This window comes from Cygnus olor, chromosome 14, assembly GCF_009769625.2.
Source record: "Cygnus olor isolate bCygOlo1 chromosome 14, bCygOlo1.pri.v2, whole genome shotgun sequence".
Taxonomy (NCBI): domain Eukaryota; kingdom Metazoa; phylum Chordata; class Aves; order Anseriformes; family Anatidae; genus Cygnus; species Cygnus olor.
The window spans coordinates 10,709,718-10,736,920 of NC_049182.1; the positions used below are offsets into that span (position 1 = coordinate 10,709,718).

The following is a 27,203-nucleotide window of genomic DNA, read 5'->3' on the forward strand; positions in this document are numbered from 1 at the left end:
CTCCCTCCCCACGGTCACAAAAAATGGGACAACTCAGAAGTGAATGACTCCAGCCACCTCATTTGCTTTCTTTTTTTTTTTTTTTTTCCCTTCATGGTTCATTTTCTCTCAGTATGGGTCAGCAAGTCCAGTCTAATTAGCCGAGATGAATACACTGTCTGCAAATCGATAACTGACTCCTGCTGTGCTCTCGCCTTCTTTACATTTGTGAAAACAGCAAATTTTAAAAGCTAAGAGCAAATGCAGGATTAAAACACGAGCTCTCCCAGCGGAAACCTGGCCAGCTCCACAGAGGCCGCTAGCAATCCCGAGCCACCCTGGGTGTCCAATCAACATAAACACGTGCTCCTCAGTTATGAAAAGCACAAGCTATTTGTGTCTTTAGGGGGGAAAAATAAAGACCAGCATTATTTTCAGAGCCTCACCAGCAAGTCATTTAGAAAGACAACGATTGTCAGGAAGGGAATCAACAGCTACCTGCCTGGAAGTGAAAACCAGGGCTGACATTTCATAAATAAATGATTTGCCAAACCTTTTGAATTGGCTGTGCTAATAGGTTTCACTTGCTTTAAGATTGCTTTTATTTTCCTCATTCTCAAGCATAGCTGCTGGTTCAACTCATCCTCTTGGGACTGGGTTTCCAGAATTTAAAAATCTATTTTCTTGATTTATCTATAAACCCCCCTAAGCAACTTCTATTACCTTTGGGGAATAAAATCCCCTTTTCAACAAACTCCAGAAGGCGGACCTATGACATAACACATTCCCCTTGCAGAGGTTAAGAGCAAGTTTAAGCTTTAGCAAACGAATGTCTGGGCTGCCTGCCCCTGCCCCAGGGCCGAGTACTGCATGGTGTTCTCCTTTGGAGGAGGCAGGAATTGCGAGTGCACAAAGGGGGCTTTACATGGTGCTGCTGCCCAGCGTCCCCCTCATCAGCCACTGTATTTTTCAGCACAAAGAAGCACAAAATGAGAATGTAAAAGATGGACGGCGCCTGGCGCACAGCACAACAGGTAATCAGACCCTTCCTTTAGAGAGAGTCCCTAAGCCTTGCCCATGCTCATACAGAAATCCTGCAGGCTGATGCCGCTTCCTCCACATCTCACTTAAGCTGCCCATCCAAGGACATCCCTGCGAGGTGCCTGGAGGCTGTTTTGCTTAAATTCCTACTAAGAAGACACTGACAAATACAGGATTGCTATTCCTGTCGCTGCTCTGAGACGCAGAGCAGATCCGAAGCCCTCTGCCAAGCCAAACTCTCTGTACCTGATTCGTTCTTCTCAATGATATCCACCACCTGGCCCACGCACAAGCTGATCTCGGAGCTCTCCTGCTTCTGGTAGTCCGCCACCACGACATACTGCTCCAGCACCAGGGGATCGACCGACGCAGAGTCAGCTCCTGCACAGGGGGACAAGAACCCAGCCGTGTGCCGGGGTCAGCACCCGGCTCCCGAGCGCCTGCTGGCCTGCGAGCAGCTCCAGGACACCCTGGGGACCCCAGCGTGAGAGAGGTGAGCCAGAGGCTTGGGCAGAGTGAGGACAGAGACCAAACCAGCAGCCAGGTGAGATGGGGACAGCCAGGTGAGACCTCGCGCTTGCTCCCAGCTCCTGCTCTCAGACGGAGCTGTCCAAGCAACACCACCACCGCCGTGGGCGCACAGCATCCTGCTCCCTGCTGCTGGACACCAGTGCGCAGAGCAGCTCAGACCCCAGCTCAGCACACACCGCCTGCAGGGAGTTTTGCTGGTCCTAAAAAGCCTGGCCACCCAGACAGAGGGGCATTTGTAGGACACAGCAGCATCCCCCAGCCATCACTACCTTTCTTGTGACTCGCTGGCTGTTTGCTGTCCCAGCTACTTGCTCCACTAACCCTGCTCAGCTCCTGCAGCAGATCCTAATTCGATGCCAGAAAAGCAACCCACTGAGACGAAACACCCCAGGAGGGGCAAACGGGCAGGGTGCTCAGAAAGCAAAGCATTCCCTGAGGCAGGAAGGGGCCTGCCAGCTGACGGAGGGCTGGATGCGCCCATAGGAGCCTGGTGCAGCAGCGCTGGCTGTGCCGAGCCTGGCCAGGCTGAAGGTGGCACTGCAGGCTAAGGCGAGGGGACAGCCAGCAGTGCCCCCCCAGCCCTGTCAGGGGACCAGCAGGCACCAGCCAGGCACAGCAGGGCGACGCTGATTTATTTTTTCCAAGCACGTTTTCATTTAGGAGAGTGGTCTGGATATGGATCCCTTTGCTTGGCGCCTCTTACCAGGACACTACTGGGATAGAGTTTTCAAGTCAAATCCATTCTGCTTTAGAAACACGGCCCCAAGTTTGTCTCTATGCATGGAGCAAAACTCCCCTGTTCCCAAAAGTGCAGGGGTGTGCTGTCACACTGTGGCCAAGGAGATCACGAAGCGACCCAGGGCTTTGCAGACCTGGGGGTGCTCAGCACCGAACCCGGACTCCTCAGCCCCTCTGGGAGGGCACTCACGTGGGCTCAGCCTCACGCTGAACCAGCCACAAGGCACTTGGGTACCCAGAGCACAGGCAGCACTTGCCCAGCTGCCTGCAAAAGCCTCCGAGGAGCAAAAAGGTGTCAGAAACGCCCGCACTCTTCCCCTCTCCGCCCCAAGGCTTGGCTGTAGCCTCCAGCCCAACACTTTGCCTTGCAGCTTCCCAACCTGCCAGCTGAGGATAGACTTATATTACCCAATTCTCCCAGGTGCAGTAGGAATTAATTAGTATTTGCCCAGTGCTTTGGAATTAGAACAGTATTAATTATTATAGCAGGAGTGATTGTGGGTGTTAAGGCGTACTTCCAGGGGCTGTGCATGTACTCTGAGCAGGGGGCCTCACGTTTTGGATCAAAGGCAGAAATCACATCTGCTCCAGCCCGCTGGCTGCTAAAGCATGGCAGATACATGGGACAATTACCTCCCAGTCTCAGAAGGGTGTGAGAAAGAAATGATACAGAGAGCGGTGGTCCCTCGGGATATAAAGGCAAAGCACAGCGAAGAAATTGCATCTGTGCATCAGGAAGAAATTTCCACAGACTGCTATGCTGCAAGAGGACCCAGTGGCTCCCCTGCCATGTGAAAGATCTCAGCCTGATAAAAGAACTTTCCTACGAGGGAACCTATTGCAGGGCACAATCCTGCAGTGACCAGAGCAGGAGGGTTGAGCAGAGGTGGACGAGATCCAACAGGTCCTTCAGCAGTGCCGGAACGCTCTGCTCCCCCACTGAGAAGTTCTCCTAAGCCCGAGGTCACCACCTCGCAAACTGGTTCTGAGAAAGAAAGACCACAACCACAATTTAACTGAAATGCTTTTTCAGGACAGTCTTATTTAAAGGAGGAAGAGGCTAATTGTCCATGTCATCCTGCCATAAACAGCTCTCTGCAGAGCTGCAGGTGAGCTGGCCAAGTGCAGAGGATCTGTTACCACTAATGAAAGCTTCCTCCAAGCCATAATCCAGAGGTGGGGCACCAGACAAAACTAAAAATAGCCCTTTAAAGTGAATGGAGGATGCTAGGAAATTGGGGACTATCTGTTCTACTAGCTCAATTAAAGGTTTGTGCTTAAAGTGATCAGAGGATTTACCCAGCCCCTGAGAGCAGAATAACAGCTACAGGAAGAGAGCTGTGCTCTCCTTTCTGCCTCCCTAGCTGTAATTACACACAATGCCGTGAGGCTATTTGTAGTTTCACCAGGCAATTCTGGAGCCTCCAATGTACCTATTAAACCAGCAACAGAAGTGGTAAACTAAGCTTGGAGGAAGAGGTAGGAGTTAATTTCAGGAGTCCCTTCACCTGGCATAATCATCCCCAACCACAAAAATACATGGTCAAGTTACAATAAAACATCCTATTTATGGGCAGACTTGGTCTCTTAAGAATAGCAATGGCATAAACTTAATCATCTAAAATAGTACCTAAAGCTCTGTAGCTGGGGAGGGGAGGAAGGATTAGCACAGTACAGAGCCCACAGGAGAGGAGTTGTGCAGAACAACAGTAGCTAGGAGCACAAAGCTTGTATCGCCTGAATATTTTTGAGACTGACACAAAGGTGGCCTAGAGAAGGGATGTGCATTGAGCCAAGGGACCACTGGGGTCCTTGGACTTGCAGAACAGACGCTGGCTATAGATGCCAGAGAGCCGCAGAGGAGATGCACTCACCCAAAGCAGTGAGGTGTACAAAAACAGGTAGGAAATCTCAGATACATGGTTGCTCCAAGATTTCATGTTTCCAATTTCTGCCTTTGCAATATCAGTGCCAAAAGTGAGGAGTCTCTTAATGGTATGGACACTGATGCCTTCAGAGAGAAGCAAAGAGCTCAGGACTGAAATAAAAGTGGGGGCACAGGTATTTGGGTATTTGTTTTTAAATGCCTGTCCTTGCTATACACTCAAGCCCTTGCCTACTGCACTTTCCAAAAATGTCACGCTTTGGATAAACTTTCTTTGTTCTCTGGTCTGTGCTGATCAGACCCAGTGCTCTCAGGCCAGCCCCTCTTCTCCCAGACCTGATGAGCATGCGAAGATCAGCACTGCAATCCCTCTCGTCCCTCCAGGGGTTCTTCCTGAACTAGGAAATAATCACATGTAAATAGCATTCACCAGTGGAGTTTCAGAATGGCCCTCCTATCGCTTCTGTAGGAGGAGAGCTGTGCTTTCGCTGTCCCTTATTAGACCAAACACTGTGGTTTGGGGTCTCTATGCCACTGCGGGAACATTGCACAGCACAGCAAAAGGAATGTAGCCATGCAAGAAAGCATCTAAAATAAAACTAGCAGGGGGATATGGGAGCTCTTCTGCCAGCCTCCTAGGGCAGTTCCACCCAAATAAAAACTGCTGAGAGTTTCAGGCTCCTCTGCACTACATTAGTGCCACAACAAACCCATGAATCTCCATCTGCTTTCTGTAGAACTCAAAAAGGAGGAACAAATAGAAATGTTTGAAACAGTACTGGGGACTGATTACGATGATTACTTTTAGACGTACCTAAATCAGTGGCCAAGTTGGGCTTCAGAGTCCCAGAGCATGGGCAATAATGAATAACGGCAAATATTGCCCACCAGCTCACACTGTGCAAGTCCCTGCCTCTGGGCCTCCTCACAACACCAAACATTTGTCCCTTGAGCCTCTTGGTCACTGAGGAAGGCTGTAGGTACCACTGCAACCCACTTTGCATCCCAGTGCTCGGTTACAGCCCATTAGAAAACAGGGCTCGCTGCTGCCAGGCACTCAGGAGCGTTTGTTCTTTCCAGTGCTACCCTAAAGAGCAGCTCACCCCCGCTCCGGGAGTGCTGGAGAAATAAGTGACTGAGAGACAATTCCAGTTGTTTTTGTTTGTCAGCAGCTGTTGGATGCCCCCTCCTCAGGGAGATCTCATATTAAAAGAGCCTTTTTTGTGCCATGCTGTTCTGCGCTCAAAGCAGCCCTGGCTTGAGCTACTGATGAAGAATCAGGGGCTTCCTCAAGGTAGACAGGGCTCCATGTGACAGCAGCAGAGCCAAATTTGGTTTCTTTTTGCCAGAAAATGCAAGATGGTGAGAGGAGTCTCTAAGCATGTCTGGCACAAAGCATCAGCCCTTTGTAGTGTTACACAAACACCTCTCCCTAATGGCTACTGCACATATGCCATGGCCAAACAAGGGGAGTACAGTGCCACAGTCTAAACATCCCATCCTGTCCTGCCAGAACAGGGCTCTGGCTGGGAAGTTACCCCAAATCTCCCTCTTCTCTCCCTCACAATGGTGGCAAGCAAGCAGCATCCCAAAGAGCATTTTCTCTTTGACCTCACAACATCACTGTGTCACACATAACCCTGCCATGCCTACAGGGCTGGGGGCAAGAGGCAAGGTGGAGCTGCCCATAAACCTGCTTTGCTAATGGGTCTATGTGAAGCGGGAAGGCAGAATGAAGCTGTGTGCACAAACAGGAGAAAAAAATCTGCTTCTCCAACAGCCAGCATCCTTGAATCAAATTCTGCCCTCAAAGAAAATTTCTGCTGCATAACTCAGATCTTTCTCTTCTCCTCAACCCTAGAAAGGTCCTCTTTTTTTCTCTTGCTTAATGTAAGCGGACTGGGTTCAAAGTGATCTAAACACACACTGATCTCACAGGGAAACATAATACCCTTCCTTACTCACCAGATCTTCCTACTGAGCCATCAGACGAGAGACATTTTGAGACAAGGGATTCTGTGTCTTTATTTTACCTCTGCTTTATCAGAAGAGAGGAGAAGGAAAAAAAAAACATAGCCTGTTTTCATCCCCACCCACAGCCAGATGCTTCTCTCTGCCTCCACATGGGTTTGTACTGAAAGCAATAACTCAGCTTGAAGCAAAACCTTCAGCACATCTCCTCTGACAAAGCCAGTGGAAGACCCACCACTTCAGCATGAGAAAGCCAGTAAAAAAATGCAGTCTGTGATTGCAAATGGCTAATGAGAGCTATAAAACTACCTTCCCAAAGTCGAGCTTTGACAGACATACCTTGCGGCTGTCAGAGTTTGAGGAGAGCATGTTTTCCAAAGGTTTTAACCATATCGGTAAACCCCTGATAGTTTACCAGGAGACCAATCAGTTATGACCTGCCCATGAGAATGGAATAAAACCAAGAGCCACTGTTCAAGTAGACAATACGTGAGTTTTTCATACACATCCTACCACTAGTCCAAGATAAGAGACTGGGACATCAGCCGTTCTTGAAGGAGGGATGCCCTTCAGCTCCAACAGAAAAGAAAGTGGAATTAGGTCTTTGAGTCTCTCCTATACCTTTCCTCTCTCCTTAGGGAGGAACCCACACATCTACAGGTAAATTTGCTCACACAGCTTATGGCAGTGTCAACTCCCAGGCCAGAAACCTTGGGCCTGCAGCCAAGCGCCTGTCCCGCTCCCACTGCACCTCCTGGCTGCTGCTGCCCCGTGTCCACCAGGCACCACAGAAAGCTACGGGGGACGTGACAGCTTTTTGCAAGGGGCTTGCCCACCCAGAAAGAGCAGGTGTCCCCCGGCGAAAGGCGAAGCGAGAGCAAGGCCCAGGTAGCGCGCGGCTGTTACTACCTCTCTGCAGGAAAGAGGCCGTTCTCTGGATAAACCCTGATGGAGGAACAAAAACGATGGGAGACAAGGCGTGAGGAGAGGAGGGACACGACCACGGGGGTGGCAGCAGTGGTGGGAACGACTTGATGCACGAGCGAACGGGGCGGTTGGTGCAGCATGCGGAGCTGTAGGCGTCCGTCAGCCCCATTCCTCCATGGGACGCCTGCGGGCCCAGGGGCAGCGAGGAGCCCCAGCCCCTGCTGTCCTCAGCCCTGTCCCTTCCTTGGGGGAGCAGAGGGACATGGGGCTGGGACTTGGAGGGGACATGCTGTGTCAGGAACCCCGTGCCCCGCAGGGGAGCACAGCAGGGGTTGTCAGCGGTGCTTGTCATGGGGCCAGGCCCCCACACCCCGTGACAGGAGACCAAGGCTGCAGGTGAAAGGAGGAGGTGGTGAAATGGGAGGAGAGGAGGAGTGCTTACCAGACCTCTTCTTTCCAATGGGCTCCCTGAAAAAGAGAAGGAAGAGCGTCAGCAGAGGGATGGGGACGGCTAAGTTGTTGGCCACAGGAAAAAAACATGCAGGAAAACACAGCAGAGCTGGCCTTGGCGGTGCAGCTGACCTCCCTCACACCAGCTAATGTCCCCGTGGCCAATGTGGGGCACAACCAGCTGTGCAAACAGGCTGTCTCCCCACCTCTTTTTGAGTAATTTAATGCTTTTGTCTTTCCCAAGATGAGGGTTGCTGGCCTGGACTCCTCAGCGGCTTGCTCTGACAGCCACAACTCCCATCGTGTCACTTGGAAAAGGAGGAGGGCTGGGACAATCTGGCAGCAGAGTCAGGTGCAGGGGAAACCCAAACCCCCAAAACTGCTCTCAGCACAGACCACAGCTCCCACAGAAGTGGACACCACTTTGAAGACAATGAGGGAAATACTGAAGTTGCTCCATGTCCTGCACCCATCTTGGGGACAAGGATGGGGAGTGGCTGGGGAAGGGGCAAGGATTTATGCCCCAAAAGAAAACAACTCGCTAAAATGGTGTAGAGAGGATGAACACAAGCAGGAGCTACTGGCAGTTATGAGGAGGCAATGAGGTAGCTCCAGCACAAGTCCTCTCATTATGGACAGCACTGGCCACACGGATGACAAGATGGGTTAGAAACCAGAGGTCCTGAGTCCCTTCTCTTATTTGAATGCTGCTAAGAAACATGGTTGCTGAATAGCCTTAAGCCCAGGGCATGATTAAAAAACAAACAAACCCAAGAATGCATGGGCTGAGACAAGCCTCAAAAAAATCACAGATAATAAACCAAAGTACCAAACCAGGGTGAAATCCAAACAAATGCACCAGCACTGTCCCCAGCTCCAACCGCAGTGGTCTGTCTTGCTACAAAAGAGCTCTCAACACTTTCACACAAATCGCCACTGTGGCCCTGAAATGTTGCTGTAGTATGGGGTGATGACAACCTATAATTCCTCTAGCTGTGAGCTGCTTGACCACTGCTTGGAAAGGCAGCTGGACCAGCCCAGGTAGAGCCTAGGAGCCCCTTCCTCTGCTTACGAGATCCACTGGCAAAACAACCTTTCCCTGTCCCTTTCAGGCCGAGCAGACAAATCCCTCCATGCTCAGCAAGAAAGCCAGCCAAAGCTGGGCTACGCTTTGTTCTCTTTCAAGCTTATCTGCATTTTCAGACCATAATTACTGCAGATGTTTTATTCCCCCGGAGCGATGGGGTGATGCAGGGACTCGGCGGCCTTCAGAGCCTGCCTGCAGATCCGGGCCGTGCATTCCCTGTGTGCTCGGCCCAGGCAGCACCGCTCCTACCGTTCCGGGGGGACCCACACAAAACCATTCCCTGACCTGCAGGATGGGGCAAGAAGGGAGCCAGGGACACAGGAAAGCACCAAACTGATACAGCAAATATCTGCTTTTTAACCCCTCCTGTGCAAAGCCCTGAGAAACACATTCAGACCTCCCTGGCTGAGGGGATGTAGCATGGGCATTCACAGTCCTGATCCCAAATGAAGAGGAGGGCACAGGAGCTATTGGACAGCCCGGCATTGCCCACTGCTGATGCCCAGAAGTCCCAGTGAGGAAGCTCAGCCCTCCAGCCCTGTACCCCAAATCCTGTGTCCTAGCCTAGTCCCACTAGTAACCCCCACAGCCTCTTTGGCCTTAGGTGGGCACTGAGGAGTTAACCTCTTCTGCTAGCAATGCTTTATCCTCCCTGTCCCCCCTGCTCCCCCTTTCCCTTTGCATCTGAAACCTCTGGAACTTGCCCACTGAGCCATCAATAAAATTAAATTAAATGCAGCAAAGACGGAGCAGAAACAAATGCAGTGTTGTGCCTATCTGTTAAGTTCAGAGAGCACAGAACCGTGTGAAGACCTGAACACCATGTCCCTGATGCAGACACCAAGGAGGAATCTTTGGGACAGTGCATCTCTAATACATTTCTAAGCAGAGACCAAAGCGCAGAGCTAAATCCGAGCCCCACCACGGGCTGCTGCAGGGCAGGGAGGAGAAGAGAGGCCTGGCAGGCATGCAGGAGATGGCAGGCAGGCACTGCATCACCCTGATGGAGAGAGCTGCTGCATTTCCCCTGCCATCTGCTAAACTTCTTACTGTAACTCATCCCCCTGCTTCCTTTCGCCGCCTGCTCCATCTGGGTGAGGGGGCAAGGAAGGAGCTGCAATTTCACTTTGCTGCTGGGTTGTTTCTGGCACGGATGCAGAGAGCCGCAGGTCTGAAGACCAGCAGCCCCGGCCCACCACCTCAGAGGGGACAGGAGCTCAGACAAGACAGGAAGCAGCAACAGACTCCCGGCAGCATCTCCTCCTCCTCCGCCGGTCCCCACGGACCAGAGAAAGGCACGCAGCAGAGCCTGCATGCACGGCCTCCTGGAAACCGGTGGCTCAGGCAGAGGAGGAGGAAAGGCCACTACCTGCCACTGGGAAACTCATTTAACTCTCTCCCTCACAGCAGTCGTGCTGTGCAGATGAACCAGGCAGCACGACTACAAGGCACCAGCACATAGTGATGACAACGTGCCTCTACAGAGCTCCCCGAGAGCTAAAACCCAGCAATGGCTCTCCAGCCACTTCCCAGGACTTTCCCAGTCCTTTGTCACGAACACTGAAGGCAAAGGTTCCCATGTAACAGGAATCTCACTTAAAATTCTTTAAAACAAACAGAAGCAGGCTGTTCTTCAATGATATGTATTAAGCTGTTAACCTCCTTACTGCAGGATGTTGTGGATGCTGAGAGTTTTCGCAGGCTTACAGGGTCACAATTCAGACAAGAAATGCTAATTATAAAACCAGGAAAGCCCTGAAGGCTAGGACGGTGTCTAGAGAGGAGCTTCTACAAGCTTGCTTGACTTTAAGCAAGCACTCGGGTTTGGTGGCTGCTGAGCTAGGCAGGTGGTGGTGCTGCTGAGGTAGCTCTGCAGTGGCTGTGCAGTGGGGCTTGGGGGAGGAAGATCCCATGGCAGGGTCCTGGGAGGAAGGCTCCGGCATGGCACAGCACTCACAGACCTCAGCACCACCCATTGCCCCAGCCAGGGCACAGAGAGGGAGAGGGACAGCACAGCACAAACATGAGTATGGCAACTCCAGCGGCTGCAATGCCATCCACGCAGGACCCACAGTCGGGATGAGATGGGTCTGAAGTCACCATTCCATGAAAACATTCCCCACAGAAAAGTCTAGCTCTTGTAAAGAAAAAAAAAAAAAAAAAAAAAAGAAAAATAAAATATCCTTCCATAATACAGCAATGTCATCAAAATAGCTATCAGGAGGAAGTTCTGCTTGGAAGCACTCAGCAAGCGTGGAGATGTTAGAAGCCTTAGCAAGGTTTATGCGAGCAAGACAGAGAGAGAACTGGGGTACAACAGGGCTCCTGTTTAAGAGAACTGATGTTTAGCAAATGCTCCCAAAGGACTGAAAGGGCCCCTGTCACCCAAACCGCAGTGCCTGTGCCAGTCCTGTATTTAACTACTGGAGAGCTATCTGAGCCAAACCTTTGGGCTCAGAAGGCTGCCCTGTGCCCTGTTAGCACAGAAAACCAAGTGCTCTCTCCATGCAAGGAGCTTACGCTGGAGCAAATCATGTTTCAACCCTGTTAATATTTCTTTCTATTATCATCTAGGAAAGACAGCTCTCAGCCGTGAGGGAGGGAGACCACTATTTTGGTTCTAGCCTGAGCTCCTGGTGAATCTGCACGTAGGCATCAGCAGAACTGCAAAACAAACAATTCATTATACAAGCTGTAATTTGTCTGGATAGCAGGACATGGCTCAAAAGCCACAAGCCAACAAGCCTCCTTACCCAAGTCAACATCCATCAACTCAGGGAGCTCTAGCTTACTGGCAAAAGTGACTGGAATGGCTTCCTACATGGGGCAGCCACTCCACCCTGCAGCAGGGACCTGAGCTTCCCCATTTTCTATTAAATCCCCATCACCTGGCCCAGGATTTGAAGCCCCTATCGCCCCCCAAACACCACACAAGGGTTACAAAGAAAACTTTTGCTCCTGGCACAGCTCAGCTACAAGGAAAGGTAAGCACATGAAAAGCTACGGAGAAGCAGGAAGGAAAGAGACTTGCTTCAGGGAGACACTGGTTATGAGTCTGCTCACGTTTATGGAAATAAGGGAGAGGACCAGATTTGCTCCCTGTTACACTGGTGGAAACACACTTCAGCCTAGCATTGTCTCCTGGTGCTTTGGACCTAACACAAATCTTTCACCCGCCAAGGCTGCTGGCACAGCGGCCCTACGCAGGACCTCTCAATCACACGTATGGAAACAAGCTGGCACAAGCTGGCACAAGCTGATCACAGCCATCTTGAGTCTCATTTTGGCCCAGCAACCCCTTTGCTGATTTATTGGAGCTGGTGACAGCCTGGTGTCCCCGTCAGTCTGGGTGCAGGAAGCTATACATTACTGTGAGAGCCATCGCCACTCCACTCGACTGCCCAGCACCAGAACCTCGGTGTTAATAGAAGCACGAAGGGCTGCTGAGGTTCGCTGCAGGCATAACACGCTCTCCTCCTCTGGTCATGCCCCAGCTCATCACCATGCACCTCCCCTGGTCCTCCACCCCAGCAATGAAAACCATCTCCAGCAGCAGAGCTGGACTGCCCTTGAAACACTCCCAAATCCTCTCTCTGTAGCCAAGGGCTGTTTGGGAGAAACAGCAGGAATGCAAGCTGGGGCTGTGAGCTCAGATGGGGCCTGCACGTCCATTAGGGAAAGAAGAAAATGATTTCTAAGAGTTGCCCTGGACTTTGGCTGCTGTCAGTGGCCCTGCTACAACTGGAATTTGCCCTGAGTGTTTGCCCTGAGGAACTGCAAAGCTGTAGCCACACAAGGCAGCCAAACCGATGGGGACATTTTGCTGAAGCCCCAGGGGAACAGAGAGCTCCAGGTGGGCTCCAGGCCCCGTGAAAGGATCCTGTCCCTGAGTGCCAAGCAGACTACCAGGCAGGCACAACTGAAGCACAGGTCAGTGCCTTGGGTGAAAATCCTCAGGGAGGCTTGCCTGGAGCTCGGTGACAGAGCCAGAAGACACCACCAGAATCAAAATGCAGTTTGTTTTTGCTTTCTCTCTCCGTTTACAACATCTTTGGTGTGTATAGATGTACACTGTGGCAGTAGAAGCTGCTGCCACTGAGCAGGGACCCAGGAGGGCTGGGAAGCTTGGTCAGGGACCCACTCCTGTGGGGTAGCAAATCAAGGCAGAAGAGACAGCAGCTGCCTGTCCGGGCTGCCTTCCTGCCAGGAGAGGGGACACGACCCAGCCCAAGAGGCAACCTTCCAGAGCTGAGCACGAGCCTGCGGCCCCACTGCTCTCAGGACGCTCCGCAGCTGCCGGCTAAGACAGAGACAGAAAAAGCCACCAGGTCTCGCTTCGAGCAAACAGCTTTGCAGATCGGCTCAACTGGGAAGCAGCAGCCAAAACGATGTGCACAACGCGTTTCCTGGAGGCTGTTTGCTCAGCAGGAGGAGGTTTCTCGTTCATCTGCAGACCAGGCAAGTCAGACGTGGTGTTCCTGCGGCTCCCACCACCATGCAGCCCAGCTAGCAGGCGCAGGGCTCTGCTCCCAGTGCACGCATTGGGGTGGTAGGGGCTGGGAAAGCCGAGCAGCCTCAGCAAGCACGGGGGAGCAGAAGCTGAAGCTCCCCAGCAAAACTCACAGCTGGGGGTCTCCAAAGGCAGGACCGGCACAAGGGCAGCCCCATGGTGAGACACAGACTCTACCTCCACTGCCATCTGTTTGTGCAGAGGTCATGATCCCCTACTAAAAGGCCTTTAAAGAGTGGGGTGCTGATACTGGTCCCCACACCAACCCTGCACTAAGTCTCGGCATGCTGTGGGGGCTGCCAAGGGGCATGTGTCGGACATACAGCCCTGTCCTCCCTTTCCAGGAGACTCACTGCGCTTGGGCACACCTAGAACCTAAGGGAAAAACTGTCTGAAAGAAGGACAAGAGGAATTTACATATTTTAGAGACAACATTGATATCTCCTGAAGCCAGTAGCTTTCAAACTGTGAATGCAGAGTGCATGAGGACATCTTTCAAGCACAGTAACAGACAATAAATTTGCTCTACAGGTGCCCATGCTCCCACTGGAGGGCAAATAAAAAGGAATCGGCTTTGTACGCTGAAAGGTTCAAAACAACTTCTATTGTCTTTCAAGACAAGACAGGATGCCCAGCTACAAAAAAGAAAGCAGCCTTTAATGAAAGATGCCTCTCATGATGAGGTTACCTCCTGTGTAGCTCCTCAGCCCTTGGGCAGCAGATGATGGCTTCTTCCCCAGTGCTCCTCACCTGCACAGCACCGACAATTACTAAAGGACGCCTCAGGACCTTGCTTCACTACAGAGTTAACCTGGGCTCCTGCACGTGGCAGAGCAGAAATTCAGCTGGCGAGGAGCGCGAGCAGCTAAATGCCTTGACTCAGCAGTGGCTTTGTGCCCAGCAGCTCAGACTTCCCCAGCCTTATTCCAGCAGCTCTGTGCTGTGGTTAAATGACTGCTTTAAACTGAAAACGGGTGGTTGAGGGGTGAGGGAGTAGACATGGCAACTTCCCACCTCAACAGCCAGGCATCCTGCTGCTGGTCAGACCTGCTGAGATATGTGGTGAGCAGGAATTTGATGATTCCTCTCCTTTGAAACTACAGTTTTCAAAAGGCTTTCATCCAACACCAGGAGAAAAACCCCCACAGCCCCACCAACAGCTAAGTTTCTGGATGATTTCTCTTTCCATAACTACTTCTGTTCCCCCACCTCCATTCCATCCCTGCAGACCCACTTCTTCCCAAATTTAATCAATCCATCCAGATTACAAGCCCACTCCTACCCACCACTGGGCAGCTCTCTGAGGTGGAAGGGATTGAATTATCCCGTCCACAGACTGCTGGACAGGGATCCACGTCACAAAAGCCACCAGGCATCTCTGCCAGTGGAAACACCACAGCCTCAATCCGCTCCCCTGTTTGAAGTGGTCCCTGTGGGCAAGAGGATGCTGGAAAGTTGGCATGTGTGTGCGGAGGGGATGGAGCGAGGGCTTCACCTCCTTCTTCCACCCCCCAGCTGCTGGAGACTCCTTGTCTCAGCTCTGCTTTGGGCTCTGATCCACTGCCCAACTGGAAGCAATGGGGGAAAAAGGATGCATTTGTCTCTTTCCCTCTCCATTCAGTCCCCTTCTCCTCATTCTTTCTTTGAACATGTCAGCAGCAGGGCTGGGGGGTTGTAGAGTGAGTGAGAGACTAAGATTTGTTTCTGTTGGTGCTCCCAACAGCATCGAACAGACACCAAAGGGAACTTTCACTGCAGGAAAGCACAAAGCCTGGATCAGTCCAGGAAGAGCTCCAGCACTGGGGAAAACAGAAACGGGAGGCACCCAGGGATAGATGCATGGGCTGTCCTGCCTCCTCTTTCCATTCCCAAACGCTGCCAGATCCAAGGACTAAATTCACCCTTTGCAGTCAAACAGAGCTCTACAGTCTGCAGTCAGCTGCAGCTCTTGAAAGTGGCTGCACATCCCAGCGCACTGCGAGATGGGTGGATCCTCTCTGCGTAACCCAGGAAAAGGAAAGCAGAGGGCACATCCAGAGCACCCAAGGGCACGTCCCTATCACCAACAGCCCCTGCTCCGTGCTGTGACCCAGGACAAGCCCTGGGGCATCAGCCAGGGAAGACAAATGACAGGGGACAGGGAGCAGGAAGGCTCCTGGCCATGGTGCCATGAGAGCGGCTGCTTGGCTTGGCACAGAGCATGCTGACCAGTCCTTTTTTCCTCCCTCATTCCCACCTTCCAGCCACCCAGCATAAAAAATGTTTGCTTTTTTTTTTTTTTTTAAATACTCCGCTCATGGCCTGGCTCCCTTTCAAGTTCCCGGAGAAAAGTATTTATCTGCCTTATGAATGATGACATCCGGCCAAACCCCAAACACGCCATCACGTCTGATCCAGCCCAGCCGTCTATCACAGCTCTCATATCGTTAGTGGTAGGCTGGCCGCGTGCCAACGCTCAGGGCTCGGGAAAGGGCTCCCACCAATCTCTCCAGAGGAGAGAGTCAAGGACTTTTATTAATTAGCATTTTGAATTGTAGCTAATAAATACCCCTTCGGAATTCAGGCGGGGATATGAAACACAACAGAGACGTCCTTGAGATGCTGTAGCATTTTGCTGCTGGAGGCGAATGGACAAGAGTCACCCGCTAAGTCCTTCTATGTGCTGCAAACTCTCCTCTCAGGAGAGCAGCAGGCAGGGGGAGGCAGCGCAGCCCACCACCAGATTCAGTGGTGCCTCACCCACTCATCTGCCAGCACTCCAAAAGTCAAACACACAGCAGTTTTGCACCGAGTGCAATTTTGCACCCAAGAGCTGTCCTGCAGGACACCGCAGGATGTATCCAAGGTTGGATCTTGTGACATAAGCACATGCTTTGGATTATATTTCGGGCTGGTGCCCCACACTTTACCTCTGGTTAGTTCTGTGGGACACAAAGCAGGGAGATGATGAGCAGGACATAGCACTGACTGCTGCTTGGCCAGGTAGCCAGGAGCAGCAAACATAGCTGAGTGCAGACAGCTGCACCACTTTGAGCTGATGCTCAGCACCTGAAGGTCTCCACTCCTGAGTGTGCTCCTTGCCCTGGCCACAGCCCCACCACACCTGATTTCAGGCCAGCATCTGGCTCAGTCTGTGAGGCAAAAGGAAAGGCTGGAAGAGTGGGTGCAAGACTGAAGCTGCCCTTCAATTTCCTATGTGTGCTGGTGCCCCAGCTAGAGCCAGCTCCAGTAGGTGACTCTCTTTGCAGAGCAGCTCATCGTCTTCTCATGCAGGGCTCAGACACACACAGACAGCTCCCCGTGCCCTGAAACAGCCTCAGGGGCTGTTAACCCCCATGATAAACCCTCACTCAGTGTCTTTGCAAGCTCGTCTTGTTCTTCCGTCTCTTGCTTGCCCCTGAACTGCCAGCTTTGCTGAGGGACGACCACCAGGTTGGCAGATTAAGTGGTGAGCAATAGCAGGGCAGGATGGATGAGAGCAGCAGCTGACAGCACGCAATTAGTTAATGGGCTGCGGGGCCCTCAGACCAATCTCATCAAGTGACTGTGAGCTGCAGAAGGAATGATGACAGGCCAAGTACTAGAAACAGAAGCCAAAGGAGGAAAGCAGGGATGGGGGAAGGGGGAATTAAAGTGAACAAACAAATAAAATGTAAAACCCATGGAGAAGACAGAATCCACACAAGCATAACACCTAGCTGGAGACCTGCAAGACTCTGTGCTCCTGCTCAGAGGAGAAAAACAAAATCCCGTATCTACCTCCGCACCCTTCCAATAGAGAATGATGTCAAATCAATTTATTGCCTTTCCTTGCACAATTAATCAAGCCTCCTCCGTTGCTCAACCTTTGGTAGAGCTGCACATAGTGTCACATGCAGCATAAAGAGCGAGCTGCATAGCAGGAGATGGAGGCGGCTGCTCAGACTTATGCTGCTTGTGATTAGTAAGAGATGGGTGGCTCCTGGCCAAAGTAGCTCACAGTCACAAGACTTATAACCACACAGAGTTGCGTAAGGCACGCGAGATTCCTTGCAAACATTCCCTGTTTTGCATGGAAAAAGTCAGGAGTGGTTAAGGATGGGGCTCACAGACATTACTACGGGAAAGAGCCTTCAAACGAGGCAGAGGACACGCAGTCCCAGCCTGGTTGCTGCCGTATGAAATGAGGCTTTTCAGCCTGACCATGTTTCTGAAATGAGCATTTCATTGAACAGAAAGTGGCACTGTGTCTGGCTGGCTTGGGGGGAAATGAGCACTTGATGGAGTCCCAGAGAAGTACATCCACTTCCCTGGTGGAAAAGGCCACACCAGGACTTAACCGAGGGGGTGGAGGTATCCACGTGAAGCTGTGCAGCCCCCATTCCCTCTCCAAGAAACCATCCAAATTCCAGATCTGTGACTCCTGGGGTAACCATCAAAGCCTGTCAAATACTTGGATGCTGGCAAGTTGGAGGCAGTGTGTTTCAACACCACCCCAGTGGCAGCAGCCACCCACCCAACTTACTCTTTGGGGGGAGTCAGGTCGTCGGGTCGGGTCTCAAAGAACTGCAGAACCTCCTCACACTGCGAGATGTAGGGAGGCAGCTGGATCAGGGCCTGCAGGTGAAACAGAGACATGGGTGATATGAAGCACTGCCATCAAGACTGAGCAAGGAGCATCAGAGAACAGGAGACCAGGTTATGGCATTGCAGAGCACCATGTTGGTCCCTGCTTGCTTGAAGGAATAGGGCCGTGGGTGATGGCAACTGCAAAAAGTAAAACTGACATGCAACTGAAGATCTGAAGTCAGGGAGCAATGCTGCAGCCCTGCTTCCCAACATGGAGCAGATGTTTGACCAATTTTCTATATAATTCCCCCACCCTCCATTTGCTGTCACAGCAGTCTCATGAAAGGAGTGCGGGCAATCTGAATCTCCACTCCTTTCTGTATCAGAGACAAAGCCACATCTGCAAAGCCCTGGGGTTACCACAAGATCAGATGTGGCTCCATACTGACCTAATTGCTGGGCCCCAAAAGCCCTTCCAGCCATTCAGCACACGGTCATTCCCTGCCAGCACAGCAGACAGTCAGACCACTAATCACAGCCCTGCTGCAAACAAGATCATGTGAGAGACACAGGAGAGAGAAAAGCACTCACTCTGTGGATTTTGTGTGCAGGGAAGGGCTATCCAAAGACCAGGCTTTGCATGGATGCCATCCCCACACGGGTAGCACTCCCCAACACCAAGCATCCCATGATTTGCACAACTTCCCTTCTGCAGCCTGGAGAAGGGATACACGTCCTCTGATAGCAGGGAACGGTCACAGAAAACATCTTGCGCTGGGAGCACAGAAGGCAAGACCTGCGGCTCATTTTTCAGGACGTCTTGCAGGAAGCCCAACCAGCGCTGACTCAGTTGGTGCAGCTGTGGCTGAGTCAAGCAGGCCACCCTGAAGCCCAGCTGGCCGTGGACTACAGCAGTTGTGGCCACGAACACAAAAACAGGGACATGAATAGCGTGATGTCTGTCCCACCTCTGGCTCTGACGTCCAAAGGAGTGAACTGGCAAGGGCTGTCTGCACACGGCTTCAGACCATGGTGTTAGAACCACATTAAGTCACTGTGGTCATTTATTGGACAAACCCACCTTATTGCATCAAAAGCCATTTTCCAGGGTGTGAGAATGGATTATTCTCTAGCAGGGATTTTTTTTTTTAGAGGTTCACCCAGTCCTGTTGGGCTTGAATGTTGCAGCATTGCAACTCCTCCATCCACACCCCACTAACAGCTTCTCAAAAGCCCCTATATACAATGAAGGCAGAGCCCACTTCAGGGGAAACACCAACAAGCGCAGAGTACAGAGAATAAACTGGAAAAAATGGTAACAAACTTCTGACCTCTGTTGCTTTCTGAAAGCAGTGGACCCCTCCTTTATAGCTCCCCTCACCTGCTTCCAGCCCAAATCTCACCCACCTTTCCAGGGCTCTCCCAGAGAACGAAGACACCTCCTTTACTCCACCAGGGGATGGCAAGCAAGCAGGAACATTCCTATGCAGTTTTCTGCAGGAACCTGATCACAACAGGCTTGCTTAACCCTCAATTCTCATTCAGCAGGCTGGGGGAGATTTTTTATTTCTGCTCTGCGCCACCACACTCTGAGCACACACAACGTCCACCTCTGATGATAACAGCAGGGAGAGCAGGATGGGACCCCACGTCTCAGCCCTGCAGCGCTACGTGCCCTGGAGGAGATGTCTCTGCTCTCACTGACTCCTTGCTCATCCCACGTCTCCGCAGCTCTTCAGTCCCACACCCACCTTGGAGCTCAGCAGCAGCTTTTCAGCTAAGCAGCAGCATCGGGAAGGCCAGGCCCAGTGCGCGTGTTATTACTTGGAAATGCATTAACGGGGGGAGGAGACAGCAGCTCTCTAAGTGGGTCATATACCATCAGCCATTATGTTCCAGTTGTTAAGTCAAATGGATTCATTATATTTTATGCCATTAGTGGCATCATTCTGAAACAGACAGCTGCAGCATCTCATCATTTAGGGACGTTTTCTTCTCAAAAATTAAATTTATGGCTGTCTGTGTCTGTGTGGAGCTGGCACATTTTAGTGACTCGGAAGACAAGGGGCTGATCACTGCTGGCTGGAGCCAAGTTATTTGCACCGTCAGCTTCCCTGGTGCTGCTCCATTTGGAGCTCACAGGTCTAAGTACACCCTGCACCACATCTCCATCACTTGGCTGTCATCTGCTGTCCTGGCCCTCCACAGTTTTCACCCACAGCCCCACTGCAGAGCTGTCAAGACGCGTTCACTAATTTATCTTTACCCTTGTATTTGTTCCTGCAGCCACAACAACCCTTCCCTAGGTCTGGCTGAGGCCACACACCCACAGTCCCTCCTGCCATGCAAAGTCCCAGGCCACGGTCACTGCTACACCTCCTGCACCTAAGGAACATAACAAAAAACTCACTGTTTCCCCGTTTTCTCCACCAGATTTTGCAGTCTGTGTATATGTTTCCAACTGCATGTATAATGGATTCCAGTAGTACCAGTCCTGCCTCCAGACCATTTCATGGCTGCTGCAAATGTAATTCTTTGACATGATGAGACGTGGTGTATTTTGTGTAAATGGGGAATTTACATTTTTTTTAATGGGGAAAAACAAAATACTAACAAAAAACTCAGCAACAACAACAAAAATGTCTGCCCTGACATCATAACTTTCTTTACACTTTAGCACAGTCTTGTATTCTTGAAGAGTATGGATGAAATTGTTTCAGCATTCCTGGTGAAAGGTCCCAGTCTACTGTACCTTGCCTCTGTGATGACACGATCGACGGGTGGGAGAATCAGTGGTAGGTTTTCATCACCAAAAAGGTTTGGTGGTGAGGGACAGCTCACACTCCCCATTCTACCAGCACTGGGGCGCCATTATATGCTACCAGAACAGAACTGAGACTGTTCAAGGTGGCTTCATCTTCGACACTAGCAACCTTCCCTTACCTTGCAGTATTCATCGATGGGTATCAGGCGCTTGACTGCAACATCACGGATGTGACTGCGGCGGAAGAGGATCTTCCCTGAAACAGGAGAGATGAAGAGAGAGGAGCAGGTCAATGCAATGCTCAGGGACGCTCTTTTGAATCACTCTGTCGGGACCTCTTCCCTGTGCATCCTATTCTCACCAAAAGCACCGTACCTAAAGCACATTCCCTCCTGTGCATTAAATATTAGAACAAAGCATATTTAAAGTGGCAAGCATATTTAGGCAGAGAGAAGAGGAAACAACTACCATCAAAGTGCATCCCCATCTCCCCTCACCAGTGTGGCAATGACGGAGGAGCAGCCCTATCAAAGCACGTGTCCCATACCTTACTGCCTGTCTGCAACGTGGCGTGGGTGTACAAGTCCACCAGAAATGCCAGCACTGGCCAGAGAAGCAGACGTCCCTGCTACAGGCAATGCAAACATGACCTCTGCTGCAGGCTACAGGCTCTGAACTCAGCTCCAGCACGGGCAGCAGCCAGGCCAGGGGGGTTCTCCCTCTGCAGCTCCGGTGTCGAATCGGTCCTCGAAGCCACAATGTCGGGACTGCAGCTTTGAGTCAGACCTATAGGATTTTCCTTCCTGTCTGGGGTTTATTTTTGTTCTCCATTAATGGGATCCTCTTGCCACTCCGCTTCCTCCCCTCTTGCTTGTGGTACAGACCTATTTCCTTTGAAGTCTAATGAGTCCTAAATGCTTCAAGCTGCTTTCACAGAGAACTGCTTCTCTGGCATTTAATGAGACAAAAGCCATTAGCAGACAGCAAAACATATATACAGAGACTCAGTGATCAAAAGGACCTGTATGCGGTAGGATTTCAAACTTCCAAAATACTACGAACATACACTGGCACTACTTTGCAATAAAATAACCAGAAAAAAATGTGCTTTGGAAGGGGGTGATAAAGTTCCCTTGAGTTCCTTCCAACATTTCCTATACTGTAGGAAAGTCTTGTCTCTTTTTGTCCCTACCTGGGTTTCTAATCCCACCACCAAACCTGCAGCAAGTAACTAATGTGTCTGTCCGTGCAATCCCTTCACTTATCAAGGAGGTCACCACTGGGCAACCCAGAAGCCAAACACCAATACACACTCATTACAAGCAGCACCAGAAAACTGAAAGCACTCTGAAGAGTCACTAAGCTCTTGGCCGCACCATGGCCACTTTCAGCCACTCCAGCAAGACTTCACAGGAGCCATGGCAGCGCTGGAAGTAAAGGCTGGATGCTACCACGTTACCCGTGAGCAGGCTGTGTTAAAACGGCCACATACCTACCGCAGCTTTAAAACCCTCCACTGCTCCCTGACTGGTCCAGGATCTGGAGCATGACTGACTCGTGCAGCCTGCCAAGATATTTTTTAAGCAGAGATGAACTGAAATGACCAAATTTCAGCCTACAAGGAGCATGAAACAGAACTTTATGGAGGAGCCAAATCTCTCATTAGGCTCAGTTAATGCAGAATGCCTTCAAAACTGGACTGTCAGAGGGAGCACACAGGAATCACACTCAGTACTAGAGCTATGCTTGCCCTCAAGTGAAATGCAAAGAGTCAGACAGGCTCATACCAGAAGGATTGCTTCTCCTTTATGTCCCACTGACAGTGAGGGACCGAGACAGTCATGGTGGGAAATGCTCTCCTCTGAAACGCATTCCTTCCTGCAGTCCGTCTCAGCCAAGTCTGGCAGCCTTTGTGATACAGTGAAAAAAAAAATGCCCCTCTATTCAATCTGTCTTTCAGAAGGGTGAATAGCCTGGGAACGCAGAATTTGTCTGGAAAGGCTGGGAGGGAAAGAGAGCGACAACCAGGTCCGAGCTCCCTACCTTGCCTATAGCAATTATTTTCCATCAGACAAACAAATGATTAACAGTTTTCTCATTAGCAGTCGTGGTGTATTTGCCGTGTAGATTTCTATTTGAATGATTTTTAAAAGATGAATGGATCGGGATAGCTTTGTTGCCAATCGTAAGGAATAGCTGTTTAGTTTTTACATCTGCCAACATGAAATCCCTGATGGATGGGCACATTATAAATGTCTAAAGGAGCAAACTCTGGGTGTGGGAATATTTAAATGTTTAACAAACAGATGCAAGTGAATAATAATAAAAAGAATATAGTTACAGTGAATAAATGCTTCACAACAACTGAAGTGATCTTAAATTAGCCCAGGCACAGAGCACAAAAAACAGCAGGAAATCCAGCTCATCTCTTGATTTGCTCTAGATCTAGTATTTTTCAACAATGAAGTTTATTTTCTAACAGAAAGCTGTTGTTCCATCAAAATGCCTAATTAACATAATTATAGACCTTCCAGTGCTGCCAAATACTGCTATCTACATCCTTGATTTGAAAGGCAGGAGAGAGCAGGAAACTGCTTCCTTCCCTCCTGGGCCAACGAGACAACATTTTCTTGTGCTCCCTTCCCTTAGACCATACCTCCAAAATGGGAATAGCAGTGCTGTCTCTGGGGCTTTTCACGGGGCTGAAGACCATATAATGCAAGAGAAACATCTGACATTATTCATCTTATATCTGCATCCCTCCTTGCTGTAGCTCCTGCCCTCAGCTTCAGCATAAGGAGCAAGAACCGAAAAACCCAAAGGCAGGCAGTTTAGCACGTCTTGCTGACTAGTGTAGGTTTCCATCAGCTGGTAAGGTCACTGGCACTGCAGGCTCCACTTCACCACCTTCTCAATCATGGTGTAACTCAAGCACTTAGAAATGATTAGTTTTTCATATATTCCTACATATAATGTTTTGCATGCACAAACAGAGCAATGAGTCTCCCTGTTAGCACAAGAGAAGTCACTGCACAAGGAGGTGCAGTAAAATACACCGTCCTTTACACACACAGAGCTGTGAGCGGACTGAACTTTTATTTCCTGGGAATGTGTCAAGTAGGTTGATTTTGGAAAAAGAAACCAAGAGAGAAGGCACTGCAATAGAGCGGCTGCCCTGACAAGTCTCCCTGTGCAGTGAGAAGCACCCAGCCTCTGGGGCACACTGTCTGCTTCATCTGGATCTGAAAACCTGGTAGTACCTACAGGAAAAGAGCGGTGCCTCTGAGGAGGACAGAAGGCACTCTATGTACAATTTAGGAAGCATTCTTTCTCCAGATTAATATACAACACTATTTCGGTGAATACATTTATGATGCGCTACATTACCTTACTATAACTGTAATCTCACTAAAGCATCACACCTGCCTTGCTCGATATATATTTGTTTCACAGCAGAAGTTAGGCGTCTTGTAAGCATGTGTCTTTGAGCACAGCCTGGCAGTATTATTATTCTCCATCGGTGTTTTGACTGGAGAATTCTGAGCAGCACAACCCATCCTTTTTCAGTTTTATTTCCTTCAACTGTAAAGAGAGATCTGAAATATTAACAACTCCTTCTAAATCAGAGCAAATGAAGTCTCTCTTTGCTGGTCTTCAGTGCAGCAGTGGGAGGATGCTCCCTGTCTACCCCTGATGTCACTTTTTGCACACTTATTGGCTGGTTGCAGCTGCAGGGGAGAATTAAGCAATGCAGACTCGTTTATTATTGTAGGATTGTTCTGGAGCAGCAAGGATAAGTTTCATTTAGAAAAAAGTAAGACACCATAAATATTTATACCAATAGGACATTGAAGTCAAATGCCAAATGCAGAGCTTTCGAGAAAGCGCCAGGTGTTTTATACACAACACAGAAGCAGCTGGGACAAGTGAGGCACTTCTGCTGCAATGTCCAGGAGAATCCAGGAGAAGTCCCCCAGTTGTCCGTTGTCCCCATGAACAGCCCAGGAAAGGGGCAGGACACAAGGGGCAGCCCTTGGCAGAGGATTCACCAGAGGGGAGGAATCCCACGGGCAATCGATGCCAGTTCTCACCCCGCTGCTCCTCCCCAGCCCCTGGCACCTGTGCTGCTGCCAGCGCCAGCTGTGCTCCTCAGAGGTGGCTTCCAACCCACTGGGGCTTCCACTTACCCAAAGGCAGGACAAATTCAAGAGCAACACAGCAGCAAAAGCCATGTCTCTGGCTCCCCTGCTGACTTGAGCATTTGTTTACTCGTTTTATCTCCTCATTGACCTTGGTTTGTTCTTACAACCAAGCCACCTGGATGGGTGGTTCAATGCTAGGGGCGCCCAGCACCAAGGGCGCTCAGAGAGGCACAAAGAAGGGGGGGAAACTTAACAAAAAACCCCAACCCACCACAAAGCCAACATCTGGCCACATCTGAAGGACCTCGAGTCAGCAGCAAGCATCCTGTCTCCCCAGCTCAGGAACAACCAGAGACCTTGCAAGCAGCCTGGATACACGCTGCGGGCACTCACCCTGCCCCTTCCCTTTGCCCTGCCTGACCTCCTCTCCCTTCCCTTTTGACCTGCTGATATGATCTGACCAGCTCCGGGGCTCCCTTTGTGTCAGTGCTTCCATTTCCTCTCTTTCACTGCCCTGAGCTCTGCACTGACAGGAGGGAGCCGTAATTGTTCTTTGCCCTGCTGGCGGGGAAGCCTGGAAAGCCACAGCAGAGAGTTGGTACTGCTTTGAGACTCCATCAGCCAATGCATACAGCTCACAGCCTGCTGGGATGTGATGCTCCCTGGTTACAAAGCTCTACGTCCCACCACCACAGAGGCACTCCTCTTTTCTTCCCCTTTTCCACAGGGACATTCCTCTCCCTCCATCACTGCGGCCAGACAAGCACTTTTGCTTGTCTCACACCACCATCAAATTAACAAACTCTGCAGCAAGCACCTCCATTCTTTGTCCCACGCTGTGCCTCAACCTAGGGAGACTTCTCCTGGAAACACGGTTGTACCACTGGCATGGTTTTCTCCAAACCTCTCCTTCAAGCCTTTCTTTTCCACAATCCCTGCACTCATTTCTCCCACAAAATCCCCCCGCAACAGAGCTACAACCAACACAGTTCAGCCAGGACACATGGGACAGCCTGTTGCCTTTTACCCCCCATCCAGCAGTGAACTTGCTGGAGCAGAGGCTGCCCTTCTGAGTTTAAGTTGTGCACCACTGGGCTCAGGGGTTTGACAGCAGAAATAACATGGCTGGGCTGCCCTGTACCCAGCTGGACGGGAGCAGGGGATGCTGCCACCCACCACCCCTGCTCAGGGCACGAGCTCTGACCCCAAGCAGAGGAGCTGCATGGTCCGGCCAGAGAAACTTCACTGAAGACACACTGTACCCATGAAAACCCCCTGGGGCCAGAAAGTTTCTCCGCTCCCAGGCCTGGAAGAAACTCCTCTTTGTGGCTGATCAAAGCTGCTGTGCTTTATCTGATTGTCTGAGAGCAAAAGGTGCCGCAGCAGCTCGGGAGGGGGGTGCGAAGCAACACGGAGCAGCACAGCCCCCGCTGCCTCAGGGATCCATCAGGGACTGCAACGTGTCAGAGAACAGCGTGAGGAAAGCGCTGATAAGGACCGTAGGTCTCCAGCAGGATGAAATAGAGCAGGCAGGCCACAGGAGGAGTTAATCTCTCCAAACAAACAGGTAGGGAAAGAGGGCTGTGCAAATTATCCCCTCCCATGGGGATTCTCCAGGCAGAGCTGACAAGAGCAAGCAGAAGAAAACAATGCAGGGGCTTCTCCATCAAAAATAGTTGAGGCTCTTGATCCAAAGGCTGTTACTGGGTCTCAAGCAAGCTGGAGGGGCAGAGAACCTTAAACACATCACCCTGCTGATCACAGCTGCGAGTGAAGCCAGAGATTTCCAGCCTGGAAAAACGTCTGTGCCTCTCGCTTTACCCTGAAGGACTCCCCCCACTTCCCCCACCCCACTGCCTCGGAAAGAATTTACTTCTCTGCACCTTTCAAATCACATCCAGATTTTGCCTGGCACGGGTTCCAAACTGACTTTAAAAAAAAAAAAAAAGGCAGCCCCAAATGTACACATAATTAGTCCCAGCCCATGGAAAAGCCAGCTAGCTACGTGGGCTATTCCTAGGACAGGGAAGCAGACGTGGGAGACAGCACTTCCAGGAGCCCTGCACTTAGCATCTGTTTGGCAAAGTTGTGTGCTGAGCACATAGCCTGGAGAAAAGGAGGGGGACCAGCAAAGCACCTCCGTGGCCGTCATGGGAATATCCTGAGCATGAAGTCCTGCGCGTCTGTGAAACGAAGGTGAGCTCAACAGTGCCTCTATCAAGCTCACAGGCTGAGATCATGCTGGGAAGAGCACAGTTAGTTCTGTTAGTTTGCCAATAATCTGAGAGAACTACAGAGCACAAGAGATGGGGCAAGAAACCTCCCAGGTATTGGGTGTGAAGGCCAGAGGAATAGATCTGAAGAGATGAAACCTCCATGGAAGAAAAGAGGGGGGGGAGCCCTTGAGACTCCTATGGGTGCTGCTGGTCACCTATGATACAAAAGAAGGATTTTGGTCTGGGCTAAAACAGTGAGGCTCCTCAGCGCACCACTGGGCCAGGCTGATGATGCAAGAGAAGCTGCTTTTTTGTCCCCACCAAGCTCAGCAGCAGACCTCACTATCTTGACTTCCTTACTACCAGAAACAAAAATAAAACATTTCTGAAAAGAGAAAAGGTTGAAAAAATAAA

At 50.8% G+C, this 27,203-nt stretch overlaps 1 protein-coding gene across 8 annotated transcripts in view; it reads right to left on the reverse strand.

Moving 5' to 3' along the window:
- SH3PXD2B (SH3 and PX domains 2B) overlaps window positions 1-27,203 on the reverse strand; it is a 75,512-nt gene that overhangs the window by 9,877 nt on the left and 38,432 nt on the right. For 4 of the 8 annotated variants that reach the window (XM_040573924.1, XM_040573929.1, XM_040573928.1 and 1 more), the window contains 5 exons: window positions 20,611-20,687; window positions 17,624-17,715; window positions 7,515-7,540; window positions 7,055-7,090; window positions 1,267-1,401 (listed from right to left, as the gene is read on the reverse strand). In XM_040573924.1, coding sequence (XP_040429858.1) covers window positions 1,267-1,401; window positions 7,055-7,090; window positions 7,515-7,540; window positions 17,624-17,715; window positions 20,611-20,687 — 366 coding nt within the window. The remainder of the gene's footprint in view (window positions 1-1,266; window positions 1,402-7,054; window positions 7,091-7,514; window positions 7,541-17,623; window positions 17,716-20,610; window positions 20,688-27,203) is intronic. The other 4 variants (XM_040573925.1, XM_040573923.1, XM_040573930.1 and 1 more) reach the window with 2 other exon arrangements.